Source organism: Pogona vitticeps, chromosome 4 (assembly GCF_051106095.1).
Source record: "Pogona vitticeps strain Pit_001003342236 chromosome 4, PviZW2.1, whole genome shotgun sequence".
In the NCBI taxonomy this organism is placed as follows: domain Eukaryota; kingdom Metazoa; phylum Chordata; class Lepidosauria; order Squamata; family Agamidae; genus Pogona; species Pogona vitticeps.
The window spans coordinates 212,649,306-212,671,702 of NC_135786.1; the positions used below are offsets into that span (position 1 = coordinate 212,649,306).

At 41.1% G+C, this 22,397-nt stretch overlaps 1 protein-coding gene across 1 annotated transcript in view; it reads left to right on the forward strand.

Moving 5' to 3' along the window:
- DPY19L4 (dpy-19 like 4) overlaps window positions 1-22,397 on the forward strand; it is a 41,972-nt gene that overhangs the window by 8,881 nt on the left and 10,694 nt on the right. Inside the window, exons 3-17 of the mRNA XM_072999132.2 lie at window positions 93-217; window positions 1,037-1,127; window positions 2,826-2,947; window positions 5,365-5,510; window positions 7,106-7,229; window positions 7,426-7,560; window positions 8,275-8,406; window positions 9,151-9,249; window positions 11,076-11,149; window positions 12,600-12,758; window positions 15,268-15,381; window positions 17,220-17,340; window positions 19,222-19,278; window positions 20,001-20,083; window positions 21,650-21,782. Of these exons, the coding sequence (XP_072855233.2) occupies window positions 93-217; window positions 1,037-1,127; window positions 2,826-2,947; window positions 5,365-5,510; window positions 7,106-7,229; window positions 7,426-7,560; window positions 8,275-8,406; window positions 9,151-9,249; window positions 11,076-11,149; window positions 12,600-12,758; window positions 15,268-15,381; window positions 17,220-17,340; window positions 19,222-19,278; window positions 20,001-20,083; window positions 21,650-21,782 (1,715 nt within the window). The remainder of the gene's footprint in view (window positions 1-92; window positions 218-1,036; window positions 1,128-2,825; window positions 2,948-5,364; window positions 5,511-7,105; window positions 7,230-7,425; window positions 7,561-8,274; window positions 8,407-9,150; window positions 9,250-11,075; window positions 11,150-12,599; window positions 12,759-15,267; window positions 15,382-17,219; window positions 17,341-19,221; window positions 19,279-20,000; window positions 20,084-21,649; window positions 21,783-22,397) is intronic.

A 22,397-nucleotide genomic window follows, 5' to 3' on the forward strand; every position in this document is an offset into this window, starting at 1 on the left:
CTTGAAAGAATGTTCTTTATACTTCGTGTATTAAAAAAAATCCACACAGCTCCCAGATGGATTTTCATGAGGTTTGTAACGTTACTTTTCAGATGTCTTAATCCCATGGTTTGCAAAGCTTTTTTTCGGCTGTCTTGCAGCAGTTGTAAGTGGAATGATGTATGCTGTATACCTTTCGACGTACCATGAGCGCAAGTTCTGGTTCTCCGGCAGACCGGTAAGGAAGCAGAACCATTTTCAGGGTGTGTCTCACCCCTTACTTCTATTCTAGATCAGGGTTGGAAATTGTTGGCACTAAACTTCCTGCAGTTGTTCCAGTTTTTCATTATCTGTTAGTGAAATGTCTCCCGTCTTAGCTTCAGTGAGCTGATGGGGTTCTCCTCATGGCATTCACAATACATTGTCCTCACAACAGTTCTATGGGATAGGTCAAGCTGAGAGATTACAAGAATGGGTGAGCAACCAGGTGAAAGTTCACCAGTGAATTCCATGTAAGATTAGAAATTTGAATCTGGCTTTCCCAAATCCCATTTAAACCCATACAGATGCTCTGACCACTAGACCATACTGTTTAGTTTAGTAATTCAGTACGTTTTTGGGGTCGGAAGACTTTTCCCCTGTGTTTCTACTTTCCTGGTGGCATCATATCTTTGTTACCAGGTGAGGTCAAGGTCATGATCCCATTTTGCTTCCTGGTATCTCTGCTGTCTGCCTAAACAAGATTTCAGGCATTAGGCTTTTGAGAGCTGGTGGTGGTCAGAGTAGGCAGTACCAACTCTGGGTATTGTTCCAAATAGGTGTAAAGTGTCTCCTTATGTTTCAGAGACTCCCAGATGAGTCCTATTATTGTGGCTTTATAATCATGCTGTTGTGATTTTCAGAAAACTTCAGGTGTGGGCAGTCTGCGTTTCCTATGAACGGAAATGGCACAGCGTCATGTTTTCTTGTGATTTAATATAAATTCAGTCTATTGAAAAGTACAGTAGATGGTCTTTTGTAAAATGTGTATATAATATTGTCATGTTCCATCTTCTAGGAGCTTGAACGGGAAATCACATTTCAAGGTGATAGTGCTATATACTACTCATTTTATAAGGAGTTGTTAAAGGCACCCTCCTTTAAAAGAGGTAAGACAAATAGCCCACTGCTTCAAAGGGTTATTATATATTTTTTTTATACAACCCATCTCCCAGAATCCCCCAGTTACCGTGAACACTGGCCATGCTGCTGGCTAAGGGATTGTGGGAGATACAGTTTTAAAAAGTGACTTTTCAAATAATGACTAAGATTGAATCAAACAAGGCTTAAGTACTTGGTAGCTTGTTATTTTGACAAACATTTTGAAAAAGGGGAGAGAATATATGCAGGCTTTCAGGCTACAGGAAACTCTTGCGCAGGTAGACCTGGAAAACTTGGTAGTTTGATGAAGTCTGCACACCCTCTTACCAATACAGTACTAGTTTGTTCATAAACGTTTTCATCTAGATTTTTGTTTTCTGAGTTCATTGGTTTCTTCTTGCTTTTCTTAAATTCTACAGAACATGAAATATCTTGTAAGTCCTGTTGAAATTTGTGAAACTTAAGAATATAGTTAAACGTCTGGCACCTTTCTTTGAGTTATGCTAATACATGCACAGCATGTTGGCATGTCACTGTAAACCATGGTTTAAACAATGGCTTGTTGCTTAGGCCACACATTGCAAGACTCGCAACCAAACAAGTTATAGCTTGTCTTCCTGGCTTCTGGCTGGTCTCTCTCACCACCACTTTTGCCTGCTCTGGTTCCATGGTGGCCTTCTGGAGAAACAAGCCTGGGGGACAAGCCACAGTTGTAGGTTCAGAATTTACAGGTGAAGACATGGCTCCAGTAAGGCACAGTTTGTAAGCCAGAAACAAACCATGGATTCAGATTATGGTTCGTGGCTGCTTGAGAAACCACGGCTTATTAGCAGAGGTGACTTGATGCCTTTCTACGCAACAAATGTCAACAAACCAGCCTATGCTTTGTTGTAATATGCAGATGTGGTCCTGGAGTACAGCATGACCTGCTGGTTAGTTGCTTGTAAAGAGCTAGATTGCAAAGAAGGCCTACTGAACTTTTCACTGTGGAGCTCAGAGGTTGGAGAAGTTAACTTTTTTTGGACTACATCTCCCAGAATCCCCCAGCCAACATGGTGAGTGGCAAAGGTGGCTGGAGGATTCTGAAAGCTATAGTCACTCCCCACCCCAGTTGTTGCTGGGTCTGTGCATTTTATTTTATATGTGGTAGATGACCACCTCAGATTCATCATCAACATACAGATACAGATTTTGTAGCTGAACAGGTATTTACAGGATCATAAAATAGTAGATCATTTAGTCCAACTCTCTGCCTATGCAGGAAATCTGTAACTATGAAATCTTTGACAGGTGGCCATCCAAGCTCTTCAACAAAGAGGAATACACCACCTTCCAAGGTAGTCCATTCTGCCATCAAACATCTATTAACAGCAGAATATTCTTCCTAATACTCCACTGTAACTTACTTTCTTGCAATTTGAAACCATTGGTTTGGTTCTCAATCAGTAGAGCAGCAGAAAGCAAGCTTGTTACATTAGAGGGAAACTCTTTGAATTATTTGCTTCCCCAAACAATTGAGTCTAAAGCGCCCTTCAAAAAAAAAATCAGTCTAGACTTTTCTTTTCTCCATGAACATGATGAGATGGCATCTGACATCTTCTTCTGAAGCTTCACAATGTAGTGGATGCTTTAGTTGTAGAAACTGTTTGTCTTCTTAATTATGAAGAAGTGTATGAATAATGCAGACCATTTCCCACATCTTTTAGGCATTTATCAACTTACCCATGACAACAACACTCTGTCAATGAAAACCATGAATGCTGTGCGACAGCTGACTTTGTATCCAGAGCTGATAGCAAGTATCTTATATCAAGCTTCCGGCAGTGAAGTATGCATCTTTCTCTTGCTTCTTACTCTCCCAAGAAATAAATGAAAGGGATGCATAGTGCCTAAAGCAGTCGGTTCCAAAACCTTAGTGCAGTGGTGCCTCGCAGAACGGGCGCCTCGTAGAGCGATGAATTCGCTCTACGAGGCCGTTTTTGCGATCGCAAATGCGATCGCAAAACGGTGCCCGTATAGGCGGGAAATCGCAGAGCGAAGGTCGGTAACCTGCTCGCTTACCGACCTTCGCTTTGTGACCCAACAATCAGCTGTCCGGCGGGTCCCAAATGGCCGCCGGAACAGCCAAAAGGGGAGGGCGCGAAAACGCTGCGTGCAGCCATTTCGGGGCTTCCGACAGCGTTTTCGCGCCCTCCCCTTGCTTACCAAGGGCGCGGAAATGCGCCCCGGCCCCTTTCGGCTGTTCCGGCGGCCATTTTGGACCCACCGGACAGCTGATCGCAGCCATTTTCACGCCCTTGTTCTGCGAGGGGAGGGCGCGAAAATGGCTGCCGGCATCGCTGTACGGTAAGTAAACGTGCCGCATAAAACTATGTTTAATGCGTTTCAATGGCTTTTTTACTTCCGTACAGCGATGTTTCACACAGCGAGGGTTAATCCGGAACGGATTAACCTCGCTGTGCGAGGCACCACTGTAATGAACTGTGTGAGTACTGTTTCATGTACTCAGAATGAAAAAAAGAGAGCAATTTTTTGTAGTGATTGACATATTGGGTTCAGACTTTGAAGATCCAGGTTCATGTCCTCACCAAGCCATGTGAAACTCACTTGGTGATCATGGGTGGGACATTGTTCCTCAGTTAGAAACAGCCTGACAGAGTTGTTGTAGGAGCCAAGTGAGGAGAGAAGGTCCAGATAAGCTGCCTTGGGCTCATCAAAGGAAAGACAGGATGTAATATCCACCCAGTATGATTAAGGAACAAATCAACAAGGCAAGACGGATACCAAAAATAACCTTCTGCAGGACAAATGCAGAAGAGAAAATGACAGGACAAGTCCTGAAATGGCAGCAGGGGTAGGGGACTGGGGCCCTCCAGATGTTTTGGGTTATAATCCCTAATAATTCATCATGCACAATGAGGAAGATGGGAGTTGTAGACCAAAATATCTGGCAGACCAAAACTTCCATATCCTCACCCTGGAACATTTTTTGAGTGCTACCAAGATATTAAGTATGAGTTTAAAGGGTTTTGTTTTGTTTTAAGAAGAGGCGATCAAAGCCACCATATTTGCAGTAAGGCTGCCTTAAAAGTTTAGGGAGAAGGGTGGGGGTTACACTATATCCAAAAAAGAGCAAGGTACAGGCATTTATTTTTGTACATGGTAGGTCCTACAGAGAAGCTGTTACTGTGACTTAGTGGAGTGAACCAGCAAGTCCCTGATTCCATGGTTGACCCTACCATGAACTCACGAGGTGGGTCAATGGAAAGTGCAGTTCCACTCTCTCATCTGCAGCATGGGACAGTACTGGCCTACTTAATTAATTAATTAATTAATTAATTAATTAATTTGTATGCCGCCCACTCTACCCAAAGGTCTCTGGGCGGTTTACAACAATTTAATACAATTAAAATACAATAAAAGATAAAATGATTAGAATGCAATTAAAATAGATACTCTAAGAATTCCCATCAACTTAGCAGGCCTGCTGTTCCTCAGTTGTCTGAGGGTAATATAAGTGGTGAATTTTGAACCCTTCAAATGCGTTAAAGTAAATATTAAAGTGAAATATTGTTCTTGATAATGATGGTTCACCCAGAAATGGAAAACATGGCCCTGCTGATGGGCTATTCTGAGAATTGCAGCTCGCCAACCTCTGAAGTAACATTCTCACTTCTGGCTGGATCCAGAATGTTCCGTTCTATAATCAGAAAGACTGTGATCTGACAGGTATTCCTTACAGAGGAAGGGTGATGTTCACTGATTAAACCTGTGGGATTCCTGTCCTGCTCCCCATGTTGTTCTTCTGGAGCAGGTTTTCAAACATTAAGTGGGGAGGGGGTTGCAGACATTGGGCAGAACACCCACCCAATGGGCCCCACGCCACCCCATTGCCTAGCAGGTTGCTTATAGAAGTACTCTATCTGAATACTTGTAGGCTCCTAACTGACACACCTAAGAGTATTTGAGGCCTCAAGGAAGGTGTCTCCATTTTATGTTTTTCAAAAATACAACAGAGCTAAGGTGTATTTTTATAGGCATTGATTCTCTGGCAGGACACCTGCATAAATCTTCTAAATTAACTAGCTAGCGCTTTTTTGGGTTGTGTTTTTGGGACAGCTTCTTGATCAGGACCACTGTATTTCATTTGTGAATTTTGAATAATTATGCTCTAATTATGTCTCTGCTACTTACAAATCCTGAAAGGTCTTTAAAATATATGGTATTTTTATCTTTCTTTTCCAGGAAGTTGTTGAACCTGTATATTTTTACATTGGCATCGTATTTGGCTTGCAGGGGATCTATGTGACGGCACTCTTTGTAACCAGCTGGCTTATGAGTGGAACTTGGCTAGCAGGGATGCTGACTGTTGCTTGGTTCGTCATTAACAGGTAAAGCAAAGTGTGCATATTTGTTTGCTTGTTTGACTTTTATTCCACCCATCTGGCTGCTAGGGCCACTCTGGGTTGTTTACAACTCGAAAACAAATAAACAATAATATAAAAACAATAAACATGGTAACAATCAAAAATCAAAATTAAACATCAAATAACCATAAACAAGCAATATGACTAAAAACTAGGAATAATTAAGATACTTTCAAAGCAGGGTGGTGCAACAGACAGTATAAAATGCTGAAACAACCACTAAACGTTTATATGATGTTTTCTGAAGTCCTGACATGTACAGGAGACATTTAGGATGGAGTGTGTGTCTGGATGAGATGGTTGAACAGTGTCATCGAAGCAACCAATATGAATTTGACACAACTCCGGGAGGCAGTGGAGGATAGGAGGGCCTGGCGTGCTCTGGTCCATGGGGTCACGAAGAGTTGGACATGACTAAACGACAATGATGTGTGTCTGGCACGGCTGTGATAGCCAGAGAGTTCTGGGATTTATAGTCCAAACGGTCACTTTCCCAAAGTCTGGTCCTTTGTCTGCATTTTACATCCTGGTCATACCTATGACAGTTCCACACCTGTACATCTGCCAACAGTAGGCCCTAAAATGGGTTAACCGAGGGTACTTTAGGATTCTGATGTTCCCTCAGCTCTATTACCTGACAGACCGCTTAAGTGATCTCCCTTGTCCCTATTGCAGGGTTCAGTGATTGTGGTGAATTCCAGAAAAGTAGAGATCTATTGGGGTAAAAATCATTTCTCATCTTCTGCTCTGGCTGATATAAGCTAGCAGGCCTGGGAAATAATAGATGGTGTGCTGCTTTGGTAGTGTCCTCTCTTCTTCCTCTCTCCCTCACTTCAAATGTTGTTACTGCTTAACTCTGCCTTTGTCCTCCGTGCTGCCTGTAGAGGATGGATATTATACTCCCGTCCATCTGAAGGCACAAGCAACTGTATTCCTTACAATTGGAGTATATACTAACTAGAGTAGACTCATTGAATCAAGTCAACACTTTCATTAGTCTCATTGATTGACTGTACCTTTTGTTAGGACAGGTGATTTGGATATTTCCAAATCATTTAAAACATTTCTTTATGTGGTATGTTTGAAGGAATCTTAGTGTAGACGTTTCTCTTCCACTGATGGGATAAATTCCCATGAACTGCATTTGTTTCACTGACTGGAGTTTTTAAAAGACAGGAAGCAGATTGTGTGAATAAGGATAAGAACTGCGGCCTGTCCTTGTGATTCTTGTTCTTCTTTTGTCCTGCAAAGGCTGGAATAGGCCTTGAAGCCCATTGCAGGACATTGTTCTTGCGGGGCAGAGGGTAGCACCGTGTTATCACTAAGGAGCGTGGCCTTTGCTCCCAGGGAAACTAGCTTCTGGCCATATAAAACATTTTGCATGGCAAAAGAACGTGATAGGTCTAGAAAGGTTCCTGTCATATGCGACTGATACTGATATGTAGCTTCTCTGAAGATCAATAGTGCATGATTCATAATTGAATGTTCATGCTTGACAGTATTCCAAATACTCAAATGAAAGTATTTCCATTTTGTGTTTCTGATTTACCGTTTTTCAGGGCTGATACTACAAGGATAGACTACTCTATCCCTTCAAGGGAAAACTGGGCCCTGCCGTATTTTGCTTGTCAAGTTGCAGCTCTTACAGGCTATTTAAAGAACAACATAAACTCCTCTGCTGAGGTAAGGTAGAAATATTTTAAAAGGTAATGTAATTGATAAACAAGCATTGGGAAGAAATGGCAGGCTTGGTCCAACACACCACAGTTATTGGACTGAGGTGGCGCATCAAGATTTTTATGTTTAGAGATAAGTTACCAATAACTAATTAAGGTGATCTATCTCTTGTCTATTTCCTCCTTGCCCCTGCTTTTCCCAGAAATTTTGCTACTTGCTGGTGAGTGCTTCAACATACACTTTCATGATGATGTGGGAATACAGTCACTACCTGCTGTTTATCCAGGCTATTTCTCTCTTCCTGCTAGACGTCATTGGTCCCATACAGACAGAGAAGGTATTTTGACAGTTGAAATATGTTATTTAATTACTTGTTAAATGTAATGCTTTTACAGTGGTGCCTCGCTTAACGAGCGCACCGCAGAACGACGAAATCGCAGAGTGATTAGGTTTTAGCGATCGCAAATGCGATCGCATACCGATGGCCCCTATGGGCAAAGATTGCTTTGCGAAGATCGGTAAGCGTTTCGCTTACCGATCTTCGCAAAGCGATGCCGCGGATCAGCTGTTCGGCGGCTCCAAAATGGCCGCCGGAAGCCCCGAAATGGCCGTGCGCAGCGTTTTCGTGCCCTCCCCTCGCTTACCGAGGGCACGAAAATGGCTGCCGCAATGGAGCAACCTCGCTGAACGGTGAGTTTTGCAGCCTATTGGAACACATTAAACTGAGTTTAATGCATTCCAATGGGCTTTTTCGTTCCGTACAGCGATGTTTTGCCATAGCGAAGGTTAATCCAGAACGGATTAACCTCGCTATGCGAGGCACCACTGTATTTTGTTTTCAGCCTTCTGACAGCTCAGTTTTTTTAGGTCAGGTGGGCATAGATTACACTGGCAGTAAATATTTTAGAAGATTATAATTTCTTGCGTGTAGAACAACTAAGACCCTCTACAGCTTCTTGCATGTGAGGTAACTAAGATGCTTTAGTGTAGCAGTATCATGTCTTGTCTTAGCTGATCTCATCTTACCTTACCTTATATTCCCCTTCTACAGGTACACGAAGTGTATAAAATTTACCTCTTTTCTCTGTTTCTGGGATACATGTTACAGTTTGAAAATCCAGCTTTATTAGTTTCTCCACTACTAAGTCTTGTTGCTGCTGCATTGCTGGCAAAATACCTTCAGGTAATAACTGGAAGATGATTGAATTGCCCTATGCATTTCTGTATTGATGTTTCATTTCTCTATTGATGTTTCTCTGTGAAGCAGGAGTGGGCAGCACATGGCCCGATGTGCTCACTTAAGGTCTTTTTTGTAGAAGGGGTAGCTGTGTTTGTCTGTGCAAGCATTATAGGTGAAAATAAAATGAAACATAAAATTCATGAAATCTCAGATTAAAAAATATAAAAGTTAGTCTTTAAAGGGCCACCATGTTTTTTTTTCTTTTTTAAAACTTTTTCGCCTGCAAGGTTTTTGTTGTTGTGGCCTTTTGCCATTACTGACAAACCAAACCACCCAGACCACAAAAACTGAACCAAGCTACCTAATCATCCTTTCCCAACCAATAGCTCTTTGATGGAAGAGGGAACTTTTGACACCCTTCTCACCATAGAGAGCTGTGAGACAGACATCACCAAATTTCAGAAGTATGATTGATGGAGTTCTATGTATGGACTCTGCCCCTAGAAGTTGCTTTTGTCATAGTTACGTTCCATCAAGTTGCTTCTGACTTACTGTGCCCCTAATATGGCTTTTGCAGTCTATGAGATGTTCAAGGAGGTGTTTAACATTGCCATCTCCTAGTGAGTTTTCATGGTAAAGTTGGGATGTGACCCATGTGTCTGGAGTCCCATTCACTACACCACAGTGGTGTGCACACTGGAAGTTGTTTATCTTTGTTATAAACATAATTTTATTCTTCCCTTGCAGATGAACACAAAAAAGGGGACGCTTCTTTCAAGGATGCTAAAAATCGTTTATTTTTATTTGGTATTCACAGTGACAGTGACTTTGAATCTAGTAGCAAAGGTAAACCTTTTTTTCTTTTTTTAAAAAATTCATTAAATCATAGATGGTATGACAGTATTTGGTTGTTTCTCTAAACGGAGTTGTGTAGGAGAATGCACAGCCTCTTTTGTGTGGTTTTTAACTCCATGAAAAAAGTTTATGGACTGAAGTGATAAAGAAACCAGCCATCTATCTACTCACATAAGGGCAGCCACAACAAAGGAGAAGTGCATGTGCATTTTCCAAGCTCTTAACGTTGCTTACAGTGTTTTTGTAGAACCCAGATAAGGACAGGAATGGGAAGACATTGGGGAAGGAGAGGTGAAGCCAGGAAGTTGAGGCCACTGTTCAAAGGTTCATTTATTTTTTGGGATTTTTCTTCCAATAGGTGGCCATATAGCAAATTATATTAAAATGATGCCTTAGAGAAGTTGCTTTTCTGGACTACAACTCTTCGAGTTCTTTTAGCAGGAATGGTGAAACATTACCGCCCCCCGCCCAAAAATCCTCTCCTAGCTTAATTTAACAGCATCTAAAACAATGATGTGCTACATGAGAGGACAGTAATCGGTTATTTCTAGCATTGTTTCCTTATCATTTTTAATCGGATTTATATGTCATCCTTCTGCCACAATTGGGACCAAAACTGGTTTACAGTGCAGAGGTTGTCATTTAGCTTTTTGAGGAATTCCAGGAATTATAGCCCTCACCCACCCGCCTATCCACCCCCCCCCCAAAAAAAGGAATGGTACACTCCTACTGTGATCTTTAGAAAGCATCCTGCTCTGCTGGTTTTTTTACTTTTATGGAGGTCTGATGTGTGACAGCCAAGAGCAAAGCTTGAAAAAGTCAGTGTTGAGGACTTAAAGAGCTAGTGTAGCTAGTAGTCATGACAGTGGGGAGGTTCTGGAAGTGGTGGTCTAGCGAAGTAACTTTTCTAAGCTCTGTTCGCAGCAGGGTACTTTCAGCTGTGGCATATTGCCTCATAGATGCAATACTTGCTATGAGGAATCATGGTTGGTATTAGACCTGTGTGGATTTGTCCTTTTGGATTGAAATTTCCAGAGTTCCCCAGGCAGCAGTGGCCATGGTGCCTAGTGAATTCTGGGAGTTGTAGTCCAAAAACACAAACCTACAGAGTTGGTATTTCAATGGTATGTCCCTTATGTCTTCATATAGTTTGTAGGGGGAGTACAGTATTTATTTATTTATTTTTTAAAAAATGGACCACCATTCCTTTTTCTATTTATAGATATTTTGCAGCTTAGACATTCAGTATTTTATGATCATACTGTTTAATGATTAGTTTAAAATGTTGCATTTGTTAGAGAATGAAAGGAAGTAGATGTGGGTTGTCATATTAGAGTGCCACTTCAGCCTCAGCTAGTGGGGCCAATGATTGGGGATTATGGGGCTTGTTAAAAAAAAAGTAAAGCATGATGCTTATATACCACTGCATAGCGCTTCAAGCACTCTCTGGGCAGTTTACAAGTTAATTATGCAGGCTACGCATTCCCCCCCTCCCCCAGCAAGCTGGGTATTCATTTTACTGATCCTCGGAAGGATAGAAGGCTGAGTCACCCTTGAGCCGGCTTCCTGGGATAGAATCCCGGGTTGTGAGCACAGTTTTGGCTGCAGTCCAGCAGTTTAACCACTGCACTATGAGGCCCCCCATCCCTGCTGTAGTGAAATTGACCTGGCAAAACTGTATTTCTACTATTGTTTGGAGGAAGTGCAATGCAATTAATGAAGGATGCTTGACACAGTTCTATGTGATTTGTTACAGTGTGCTATGTATGTAACTAAAAAATAAAGCAATCCTAATGCATACTTTTGTTTGTTTTCAGACGTTCGTTTCCTATAAAGAAAATGAGCATTTAATGAAAGTAGTTGAAGTAAAGCTGGGTTTAAACACAACTAAGTAAGTTTTATGTGATTATTTTGACGAACTCAGGCAGCTCCCGATTATGTTCCCTGGAGACGATCCCCAGAGCCAGCTTGAGAAACTTATCAGCCCCCATTTGTCTTATGCAGAAGTTTCATACACCAAGACACACCGTGATCTCATGATTTTCAGTGCCTTAGAAAAATATGATCCTTCGTATGTAGTCATTTATGAACTTACGAATAAGATTACCTTGGACTTTCATTTTGTAAAAGCAAGGAAAAGTTGCAGAGTTAATTACTGGTTGCAACTTGAGAGAGAAGGTTCCTGGACTGGATTTCCCCTTGGGGATGTGAGGAGTTGAGGGGCATAAAGCCATAGAGCAAGCAGGCCTGTTCTTATACCTGCAAGTGGAGAGAAGCTCCGTTTCCAGGCCAGGAATTCCAAAGGAGACCCATTGACGAGGGAAACAAGATACTGTATGAAGTCATGTGGAAATAAGGGAGTGGAAGAAGTCTGTTCTGTGAAACCCAGACTACCTGTCTAAGAGATTTCTGGGTGAAATAAGTACCATAGCTGTAACTATAATCTGATGGAATAAAGCTTTTGCAGTCTTCTGCTTTCTTCATCGTGCATGAATAACATTACAGACAACCCCTTCCTATTGTGGAATTGCCTGCTTGAGCTCCAAAAGCACACATTTATAACCAAAATGTTTATCTTAATCCCTTAAGATCTCTTTAAGTGGAGGATATGTTAGGTTTGATTATAATAAATTAGTTATAGCCTGTAAAGTAGAATTAGAATATTGTAGCTGGAAGCATTTAGAAAAAATCACCACTATTTAAATAGTATAGAGCAAAATGTTGTTCTCCTGTATTGTGTGTTTGTGCCAGCAGTTATTCAAATAAGCACTAATGACTTGGTTTATATATAATAAATAACTTAAGAATTAATAAACATATGTGTATGTGTGTGTATTACAGAAATACAGTACTTAAATATTTGGTATGTTTGGTATGAAAGACATTCACTGGTAAATAGTTATCAATTTCTTATATTGCTATATACATAATACTATTATTTAGCACTAGTACATATCAGTTACATTTGTATTTCAGTCTGAGTGTCTGAGGTACGTATCATAAGACTCTGTCAGCCCCAACTGTCCTGATCTCATATTGGACTCTACCTCTAACTCTGCATATCGTACAGGTCCCTGACTGACACTCACTGACTCCTGACAGCCTTTTATAACAACCTGGCTGACCATAGATGCAATCTGATTGGTTAAAAACATTCTATGCAAATAGAGCATCCTGCTCTTTGCAAGCATGTCATAAATATTCATATACATGTGAGCATACATTCTGTGTTGCATAAATATCAACAGGATAGACCTGTGCAGATACAGTGTGAGGGGATGGGATTGTCTCCTGACAGGGCACACCCCAAACTATGCATGTTTTATTTTCGGCATTCCTAGGAACTTCACTGTGAATTGGCTCCTCTGTCAAGAATCTCTTCAAACTCCATCCCAAGATTTCTTCTTGCGGCTTACTCAGTCCTCGCTGTTGCCTTTCTACATTTTAGTGCTGACGATTTGCCTCGTCTCTCTTGGTCAGTCCATCTTTCTGAGGATTAGGTAAGTTAAGTTGGCTTCCATTCATTCTTAGGCCTTTCATCCATCATTGTTGTTACCATGTGCCCAGGTGTACCCAGGGGCCCTCCAGAAGTTTTTATTTTATTGGATTGGTGTTCTGTGCCCCTTTCTCCCAGTAAAGGGACCCAAGACGTCTCAAAACTAATTAAAAATTGGTACCGTGAAAAAACTAATAAGGCATGACATTAAAAAGCAATTAAATGTATAGTAACATTTAAGAACTACCAATAAAAGCTTTAACCATTTTTAAAAACAGGGAATCATATGAAAGAGGGAAAAAATGACCTCATCCTGCAAAAAAACTATTACATTCAGTTGTTAAATGCTTGCTTAAACAGGGAGGTTTTTGCTTGCTGCCTTAAGAGCAGACGAGAGGAGTCAAACTGGCCTCTTGAGGAAGGGCATTCCACAGCCACTGTCTCATATTGTCAGCTTATATAGGGAGATACAGTGCTTCAGATAATTGTTGGACTGTAAGTTCCACCAGTGTAACTGATGGTGAGGAATGATACGAACTGTAGTCTAGCAGCATCTGGAGGGCCACATGTTCCTCACCTGTGACTTACAGATTAGTTGCTATATGTGAATTACAATTGATATTCGCCTTCACAGGCAAATACCACAGGTGGACAAAAGGTTTTTAAGCTGCATAACAACTTTATTTTCCCTGTCTGTGCCAAAATGGATGATGGACCCTTATCTGTTCACATGAATGACCAATTCATTTTATACTTCTACCTCAAAAACAATGTAGGCAGATTCTGTAAATTTATGCTATTTATTTATTTATTTATTTTCAGAGCTTGGAAGTAACTATGAAAAAGTTACTTAAAATGGTCCTTTTTCTAATAATGAAGTCATAAGTAATTTATATTTTAATTATGACATAATGAGGAATAACATAGCTGTAATGGTTGTTGTGGGTTTTTCAGGCTCTTTGGCCGTGTTCTGAAGGTTGTTCTTCCTAACATTTTGCCAGTTTCTGTGGCCAGCATTTTCAGAGGACAGTACTCTGTGCTCTGGTGCAGTTTGTTTGGGAGCTGAGTATTTATGGTTGTGAGATCAGCTTTTGTCCTTTTCAGGAGATGGGTGATTATGGTGATCAGTGTGTTTTTGTTGTGGGTGTATTGTTGTGATAAGGAGGAGAGATTATCTGTCACTGGGATTGATGGGTGTCGTTAGCTGGTCTTTTGTGTGTAGTGATCACTGGTCCTTGTGGCTGGGTAGAGTTCCTTGACCTTTTACAGGCTGTATTTTTCAATGCTGGGAGCAAAGTTTTGTTGAGTTTCAAACTTTCTTCATTTTTGTTGAAGTTCTGCTGATGTTTGTGGATTTCAGTGGCTTCCCTGTGCAGTCTAACATAATGATTGCTGGTGTTGTCCAGTATTTCAGTATTTTGAAATAGAATTTCATGTCCAGCATAGCTGTAACATTAATTTTAAAGCTGCTTTTATAATGGGGTGGAAGAGGAATAATGTAGAGTTGAAATACTTTGTCTTGTGCTGTGTTTTAGGTATTTTCAGGTAATTGTGGAAGGCAGGCGAAGATAGAGTGTTTTCATAGAACCATAGAATAATGGAGTAGGAAGGGGCCCATAAGGCCATCGACTCCAACACCGTGCTCAATGCAGGAGTCAAAATCAAAGCAGATCTGACCGATGGTTGTCCAGATTTTTCTTGAATGCCTTCAGTGTTGGAGTACTCCTTACCTTCCAATGTAATTGGTCCCATTGTTGTACTGTTCTAATAATTAAGAAGTTTTTTCCTGATGTACCATAGGACAAATGGTACTAAATGTAATTAACTACTTTTGAGAAATGATCAGGTAAAGTGTTTCTTTTTAAAACTGTAATGACAGTAGCAACAAATTAATTGTGGGGGCAGTGGATTGGAATTGAACTAATTACTTTTCAAAAATAACTTTCCGCACTCTGTTTTTAAAATTTGTTTGTTGCATTTATATTTAGACCTAGTTTGTCTGTCCATATCTATAATTCAGAAGGCAGCGGATCAGAGATGAATAGGATTGTACTAAAAGAATACTGTATACAGTATCTATATGAAATTGGATTTAATGTAAGATATTCTGTGGCCCTGTTGCCTACAACAGAATTCCTGAATGTAATTAAAATGTCTGGATTGATGGATTGATTTTTCCCTGCCCCGTTCTGTTCTTGGTCATTTCACTGTTATATCACGTTCTTGGGTTATTGTGGGGAAAGCACTACCTTAGATCAGTGATGGTGAATCTATGGCTTTCCAGATATTGCCCAACTGAAATTCCTATCATCCCTTATTAGTCGCTGGGGACGATGAGAACAAGAGTCTAGTAACATCTGGTGGGCCACATGTTCACCATTACTGACTTATATCTAAGCCAGAGCATAGTCACAAGCACAGTCCATGGACTTAATGCAAGCAGTTTAGTTGTAAAGCAAGCTCTGTGAATTGGAGAGATGACTCCTGTTTTCTTTCTCCTCTGAACATCACAGCGGTAAACCAGTCTGTGGAACACTGGAGGGTGGGAGAGTTGGAGAAAGACCAGAAGTGGTGTACCATATACTTCACACAGTTTCCCTGGGTTTGCTTGCCATGACAATGGAAGGGTGAGTTGGTAAGACGGATGTCTCGATTTATTTATTCTGGAAGCAGTAAGATACTGATCTGTATTTGCTAAAACATGTACATGAATTTTTAATTTCTCTCTGGGTATGAAAAATTACTTTAAAGAATAATACTGATTGTCAGTAATTCAAAAAATGTGAGTTTCTGGGGTGCAAAGGGACGTCCTGAAAATGAACAGTTCTTTGAAAATGTGCCTCAGAGATTGCTGAAAAAAGTGAAGGTACAATTGGAAAAGTGCTCTCTGGAGATAGTTTATGCTACAAAACCAAAACATCTCACTTGTTTGGGTACGAAACCTACTGATAAGATAGGCAGAAGTAGCTCATACAGTTTCATGGCAGTTTTTGCAAGAAAGAGTAAACAACAGAAAGTTGATGTCATGTGATAACAGGGGGGGAAGACTTCATAATTAATGTTGAACATTTGTTTCTGATGTTTCCTTTTACTTGACAAAGTATGCAAATACAAATGACTTTGTCAAGTGAAAGGAAATATCTGAATGGATGTTCGACACTGGTAATTGGTCCACAATTGCCTTTCTTTACAATGCAGATAATTTTATGCAGGGATCTCAGATTTAGGGGATCTGTTTACATCTTCCTTTTTTTCTGTCAATTCTGTCCTGCTGATGTTTCAAAAGGCAACTGTTTAGCAGCATGAGGGCACTGCGCAGTTAACATATGGCATTCATTACCACAAAATGGGGAGGTGATCTCTAATTTAGATGCCTTTAAAAGGGAGTTAGGCAGATTGATGAAAGATAAGACTATCAGATGGTTACATTATGGCTCTAGTCATAATGGTTACTTATTATGTCCAGGATCAGAGGCAAAATGATACCTTATTTCCCCCAAATTAAGACCTAACCTGAAAATAAGCCTTACTATGATTTTTAGGATGCTCATAATATAAGCCCTACCCACAAAATAAGCCCTAGTTAAGTGAAAACCCACCCTCCACCCTTGTGCAGCAACCAGAAGAAAATGACTTGACTATATTTGAATATTGTTTTACAGGAAAAAAGATAAAACATCCCCTGAAAATAAGCCCTAATGGATTTTTTGAGCAAAAATTAATATAAGACCCTGTCTTATTTGTGGGGAATCACGGTATCTTCACTAGAGGTTGGAAACATTACTTTTTGTGAATGGCAACTCCCAGAATCTGCCAGCCAACATAGCCACCAGCGAAGCTGGCTGCCTGAGTCTGAGAGCTACGGTCGAAAAAATACCTTTCTCAGCCTCTGTATTGCACAAGCGAATAGGATTTTTCTGGGAAAGCATTGTATATTCCCGTTGCTAAATTCTGAGGAACAATGCAGAGGGAAACATGCACTCTCAAAGTACCAGCAATGGCTTATGTTCATGTGAAGAAATCTCAGGGCCATATTTTGGATGCTTGTAACAGGCATTGGCATTGCTATGTCTAAGAAAAGTTAGGAATCAGTGGAGGTAGGAGGGTTGGGTTGGGTGGATGGCCTGCCTATAAGAATTCCATGCGAGGAATTCATAGTTCATAGTTATTTTTATTGGATTAGATTTTTAAGTGACCTTATGGTTATACTATATTCCATCTTGTATTGAAGGGCAGAATAAAATTATTTGAAATGCACACTGCAGAAGTACTTTGCTGGCAGAGTGCTGCAAGAAAGTTGCTGCAGACTTCTATATAATGGGTTATTAATGCTTTTGAGTTATTGGTGGCTGCAAAATTTAGTAAATGACACTCAGAGATGACTTTCAATTTGAATTGCTTTTGTAATCTGCTTGTTATGGCATGTACAAGTATCTCTTCTTGGATTTTTCTGGTGGTTTTCTAGAATGAAGTACATGTGGACCCCCTACGTTTGCATGATTGCAGCATTTGGAGTCTGTTCTCCAGAGCTTTGGATGACGCTTTTCAGGTGGCTTCGACTGAAGGCTGTACACCCCATCTTGCTGGTGAGTCCTCTTTGTAGTCTTTCTTGTACAGTGGTACCTCGCTAGACGATGGCCCCGCTGAACAACGAATCCACAGGACGGTGACTTTTTTGAGATTGCTATAGCGATCACAAAATGATGTTTCCTATGGGGGATTTTTGTTTGACGACGATTAGGTCCGTGCTTCGTGAACCGTTTGTTCGCAAGATGACAATGTTTTCCAGCTCTGCAAAATGGCTGCCCTGTGTTTTCCGGACCCATGCTTCGCAGGGCAGCCATTTTAGCAGCTGATCGGTGCTCAGAAAATGGCTTCCCCTATGGGCAATCTTCGCTGGACGACAAGGTAATTTCCCCATTGGAACACATTAAATGGGTTTCAATGCATTTCAATGGGGAAACTGTTTTCACTGGACTATGTTTTCGCTTAACAGCGATTTCAGGGGAACGGATTATCGTCATGGTGTGGGGCACCACTGTAGGTACTCAATGGTGACCACATGGAAGAACATTTGAAAAGGAATGGAAAACTGAAGTCCAAAAGTATATGCAGGTGGAGAATTTTTCGTGATGTAATAGATTGGGACTTCCCCAGAAAGAGATGCTTTGTGTAGTGGTTTTCTTTTGCGGAAACTGTAAGCGATAGAAACTGGGAGACAAATAAATAGGGGTGGGGAGGGAGATGAACTCATGAACACGAACAGTGCTCTCCTTTTCTCCAGAAATGGGAAATATGTGGCCTTCTCAATGTTATGAAACTATGGATCTTATCACTATGCATAGTAGCTATCACTTATATGAACTGGAATCCAGCTTCAACTGAAAAGCCACACATTTTTCATCTCTAGTAATCACCATCATGTCCTTTCAAGTCAATTCTGACCCTTTTCAGGGGTTTCTGGGTAGACATTACCTAGAAGTGGTTTACCATTCCCTTCTTCTGTGGACACCCTTCCACTTCTGACTATTCTCTACATAGACGACTCTGTAAAGGATCACCATAAGTAAGATTTGACTTGACGGCACTTTGTTGTTGTTGTTGTTTTGTTGTTGTTGTTTATTTTATTTATTTGATTTATACCCCGCCTATCTGGACCAGTGGACCACTCTAGGCGTCTTCCAATATAAAATTAAACAATAAAAACAACAAATACATAAATAATACAAAACAACTACAATAAAATAAAAATAGGAAAAATAATAAGAAGAAAGTCAAGAATTGGCTGGAGGGAAGGCCTGAATGAACAACCATGTTTTTAATTGGGTTTTAAAGATGCCCAGCGTAGGGGCCGTGCGAATCTCCGGAGGGAGATTGTTCCAAAGGCGAGGAGCCACCGCCGAGAAGGCCCGGTTTCGTGTCTTCTCCCTTCGGGCCTCCCTCGGCGTCAGGCTCCTCAGCCTCACCTCCTGGCTCACGTGGGTGATCCGGGTAGACCTTGGTGGGAGTAGGCGTTCCGCCAAGTATTGTTGTTGTAAGCATGTGTAGCAGGGATGGACAAAGATTACATTGCAGCTTCCATCTGTGCTAGCCAGCATAATCAATGATGACGAATTCTAGCAGTTGTTGTCCAGCTGTATCCCACCTTTGCTGCGTAGGATTTCAGTCCTAAATGATAGGATCCTATTGGCATTTGGTTTAAGGTTTGAGTTACTTGTTGCAGCTAAGAGCAACTCCTTTGTGGGGTGCTGGGCCACAGCTCAGTTGCACAATTGGTGTCTTACAGCTGTGCAACCAAAACATGCCCCAACTCTTTGTCAGTTTAGCTATGACAAGTTACCCAAACCTTATATGAACACTAATAGGATTCTGCCCAAAGCATGTCTTGTCGTAATATGAAAGTGTCCAAATTTACAGAAGCGGGGACCAAAGAGGAATTCATAATGTTCTAATTTGTCTGTGTCCAGGCTCTCATCCTGAGTATGGCAGTCCCGACTATTATTGGCTTCAGCTTATGGAAAGAGGTAAGCATACCATAGTATGTGAAGTAAATAAAGTGGGCTAGGCTGCAGAAGCTTATGCCAATAACACTTGCTGGTCTTTAAGGGTCCACAAGATTCTTTGTGGTTTTTTCTGTAAGAATGCTTAGCATGATGTCTGAGTTAGCTTATTAGAAGAAGAGGTCTTAATTCTAAAGGGCAAATATTAGGTTGTGATGTGCCTTTTACTATCTTGTATCATTGTCTTTTTTAGCAAAGCTCCTTGAACAGGAATCTGAAATTGGAACAATAAAGTGGGTTGGCCACTAGATAGCACTGTGTATCTCTACTGCAATTCTAGTAGGTTTGCGTAAAGCACATTAATTCAATCTGATGATAAAGAACTTGAAAATGAAACAAAGCAGACATTGTATCTACAGTGAATAAACAACCAGTTATTACGTTTATTAGCTGATTTACAGGTAATAAACTGTAAGTTAAGAGTTGTATTGGGAATATTTGAGTCAAAGGGACATATTCTGTTAAAACATTATGAACTTTTAGAATGGATCAGTGAAAAATAAGATGGATTCCACTGTAAAAGTATTGGAACAAGCTAGTCTTAGAGTGTTATCAAAAGGATCTTGAGCAGTAATGTTGTCATTTGATGGTAAAGCTAGAAAGGTATTCTCCCTCTGCTTTCCTGTATTATTTATAGTTCTGTAATTTGTCTTCCCACAGTTCATAGCCTTGGTGCTTCCTTTTAGTTTTTTCCTAGGATAGTGGCAGAACTTTCAGAACTGCAGGAATATTATGACCCTGACACAGTAGGACTCATGACTTGGATCAAGTAAGTGACCCCATCCCATTCCGTAAAGTTCTCTTGCTTTCCTCTTGTTGTTGAATATTTTTTGAAAATTAATCAGAGGTTCACAATCATCGTTTATCACATAGGACAGGGAAGGGCAGGTCTAAAGTCCAATTTTCTGCTCCCAGGATCTCCCGAGGTTTCATGGACCATAAACAATGTGGGGGAAATGGTTGGGAAAAGCTTTAAATCGGAAACTGGAAGTGGCAAGATATCTCCTTGTGGTTTTGGACAAAATGGGGTTTGGTTGGTTGGCTTTCTGGGATGTTAAACACTGGCAGCAGGAGTTCTGGAACAGGAGGCCTATAACTTGTTTATAAGCTGAAATGCTACTCCTGGAGGATTTCAGAAGCAGTAATTCACTTTTTGGTAGGGTATGTGTATGCGCGAGGAAAAACCTTCTTTAAAAGGCTCTTTGGTGCAGGGCGGGAGACTCTTGATAGGATTGGGAAAGGCACAGAAACATCTGTGGAGGTTACATGTAGCCCCAGGGTTGAATTTTGCCCTCTTGTGACATTACTTATCACAAAATGGTGATGGGTCATAGGTGATCCCACACATCTCATCCCTGAGCGCCCTGAAGCTCCTGGTGACTTCACAGACCCCCTTGCATCGGAGTGCAGCAACTTTGATCAATCAGTGTACAGACCATTACGCTGAATGCACAAAGATTTAGCGACCACTGGGGGACAAGGGGTGCATGCTTCCCATGAGTGTGGGAAAATGGCTTTTTCAGTTTATAGCTGGAGGATTTTGGGAGCCATTGTCCAAAAGATTGTCCAGACAAAGGAGGACTCATACTTATGAATTTTCCAAGGTTTGCTATCCAGAGAAGAATTAGGCAGTTCCATTGCCTGAGTGCTGTCACAGAGAAGATGCTCTTCACCTGTGTCTGCAAGCTCTACTTTGGATGAAGCTGAGACAGGAAGCAACGTCCCCTCTGTTGATCCCTTGGGGAGGAGATGTCTGTTCGGGTCTCCTTTTTTTCAAGCCATTTAGCACTTTAAAAGTGATAACTAACATGTGCAGTGGGTGACGCTAATAAAATAGTGGAGCAGCACTCCTCAGTGGAAAGTAGAGCTTTTTTTAAAAAAGGCTACTTTTTGGGATTATAACTCTCCTTGAAGCTGCCAGCCTGCATGGGTCAGTGGCCATTCTGGCTGGTGGATTTTTGGAGGCGTAATTCAAAAAAGTGTCTTTTCCAAGTTCTGGTTAAACTTTTTTCAGTGCTGGGCTTTGCACAAGGTTGAAATCTCTAAGCACTTTTCAGTGGCAGTCCAACACTGAACACAAAGCCATAATTCCAGGTTGATGTAATCGGAAGCATGTATTATCTCGGCTCAGTCGACCTTCAGGAAAAGACATAATTGGTGTTCTAGGCTAACCTGTGCTCAAGTGTTCATGGCTGCAGGTGCTATGTGGGTATCTGAAATCAGGGACTGGGTCCAAGAGCATTCCAAACAATATGGTGTAGTTCTACAGAATACATGAGAAAGGATGCTGTGTTTATTTATTTATTTGTTTGTTTGTTTGTTTGTTTGTTTGCAGAAGACAGGCTCCTATTGCTGCTGTGTTTGCTGGCAGTCCCCAGCTAATGGGCGTGATCAAATTGTGTACTGGATGGATGGTGACAAACCTGCCCTTGTATAATGATGACGAACTGCAAAAGAGAAATGAGAATGTGAGTTCACTCTCTTATAATACATCTGGGATGTTCTACAGCATTTCTTTCAAAAGCATGTTTGCTGTTGCTGACCTGTTTGTAAGGAAACAGACCTAAAATATGCCCAGCTTCGTTATCCTAGGTTCACAGATAACTGTACAATACTTTGCTAAGCTCCAGCCAAAGTTAACTTTCTTTAGCGTTCAATGAAATTTGCAGAAAGTAAAGTCTGAACTGTGTGATCAAGCACAGTGTGGTGTAGAAGTTGGCATCCATATCTTTTTTTTCCAGAGCAGGGGTGGGTTTCATGTTTTGGACTTATCAGAAGCTCCAGCTGCAGAGAATTAGGGTAGCTGTAGTCCTCAATATCTAGAGGACAAAAGGTTTCCCATTCTTCCTCCTAAAGCAGGAATGGCCAACTTCCAGGGTTCAGGTTCCCCCTCCCAGGGGCTTGAAAGTATATCTTCCCTGTGCCATATTTGCTGATTTGGACTCCCAGAAGCTTCCAGAGGATGCAGTTGACCAGCGGAGACCCTTTTTTGTACACACACAACCTGTTTTCGGACCGTGGGGCCTTTTAAAAAAAATTGGTAGTGACATCAGTAACAACCTTGTGGGAGGGAATAACCCATT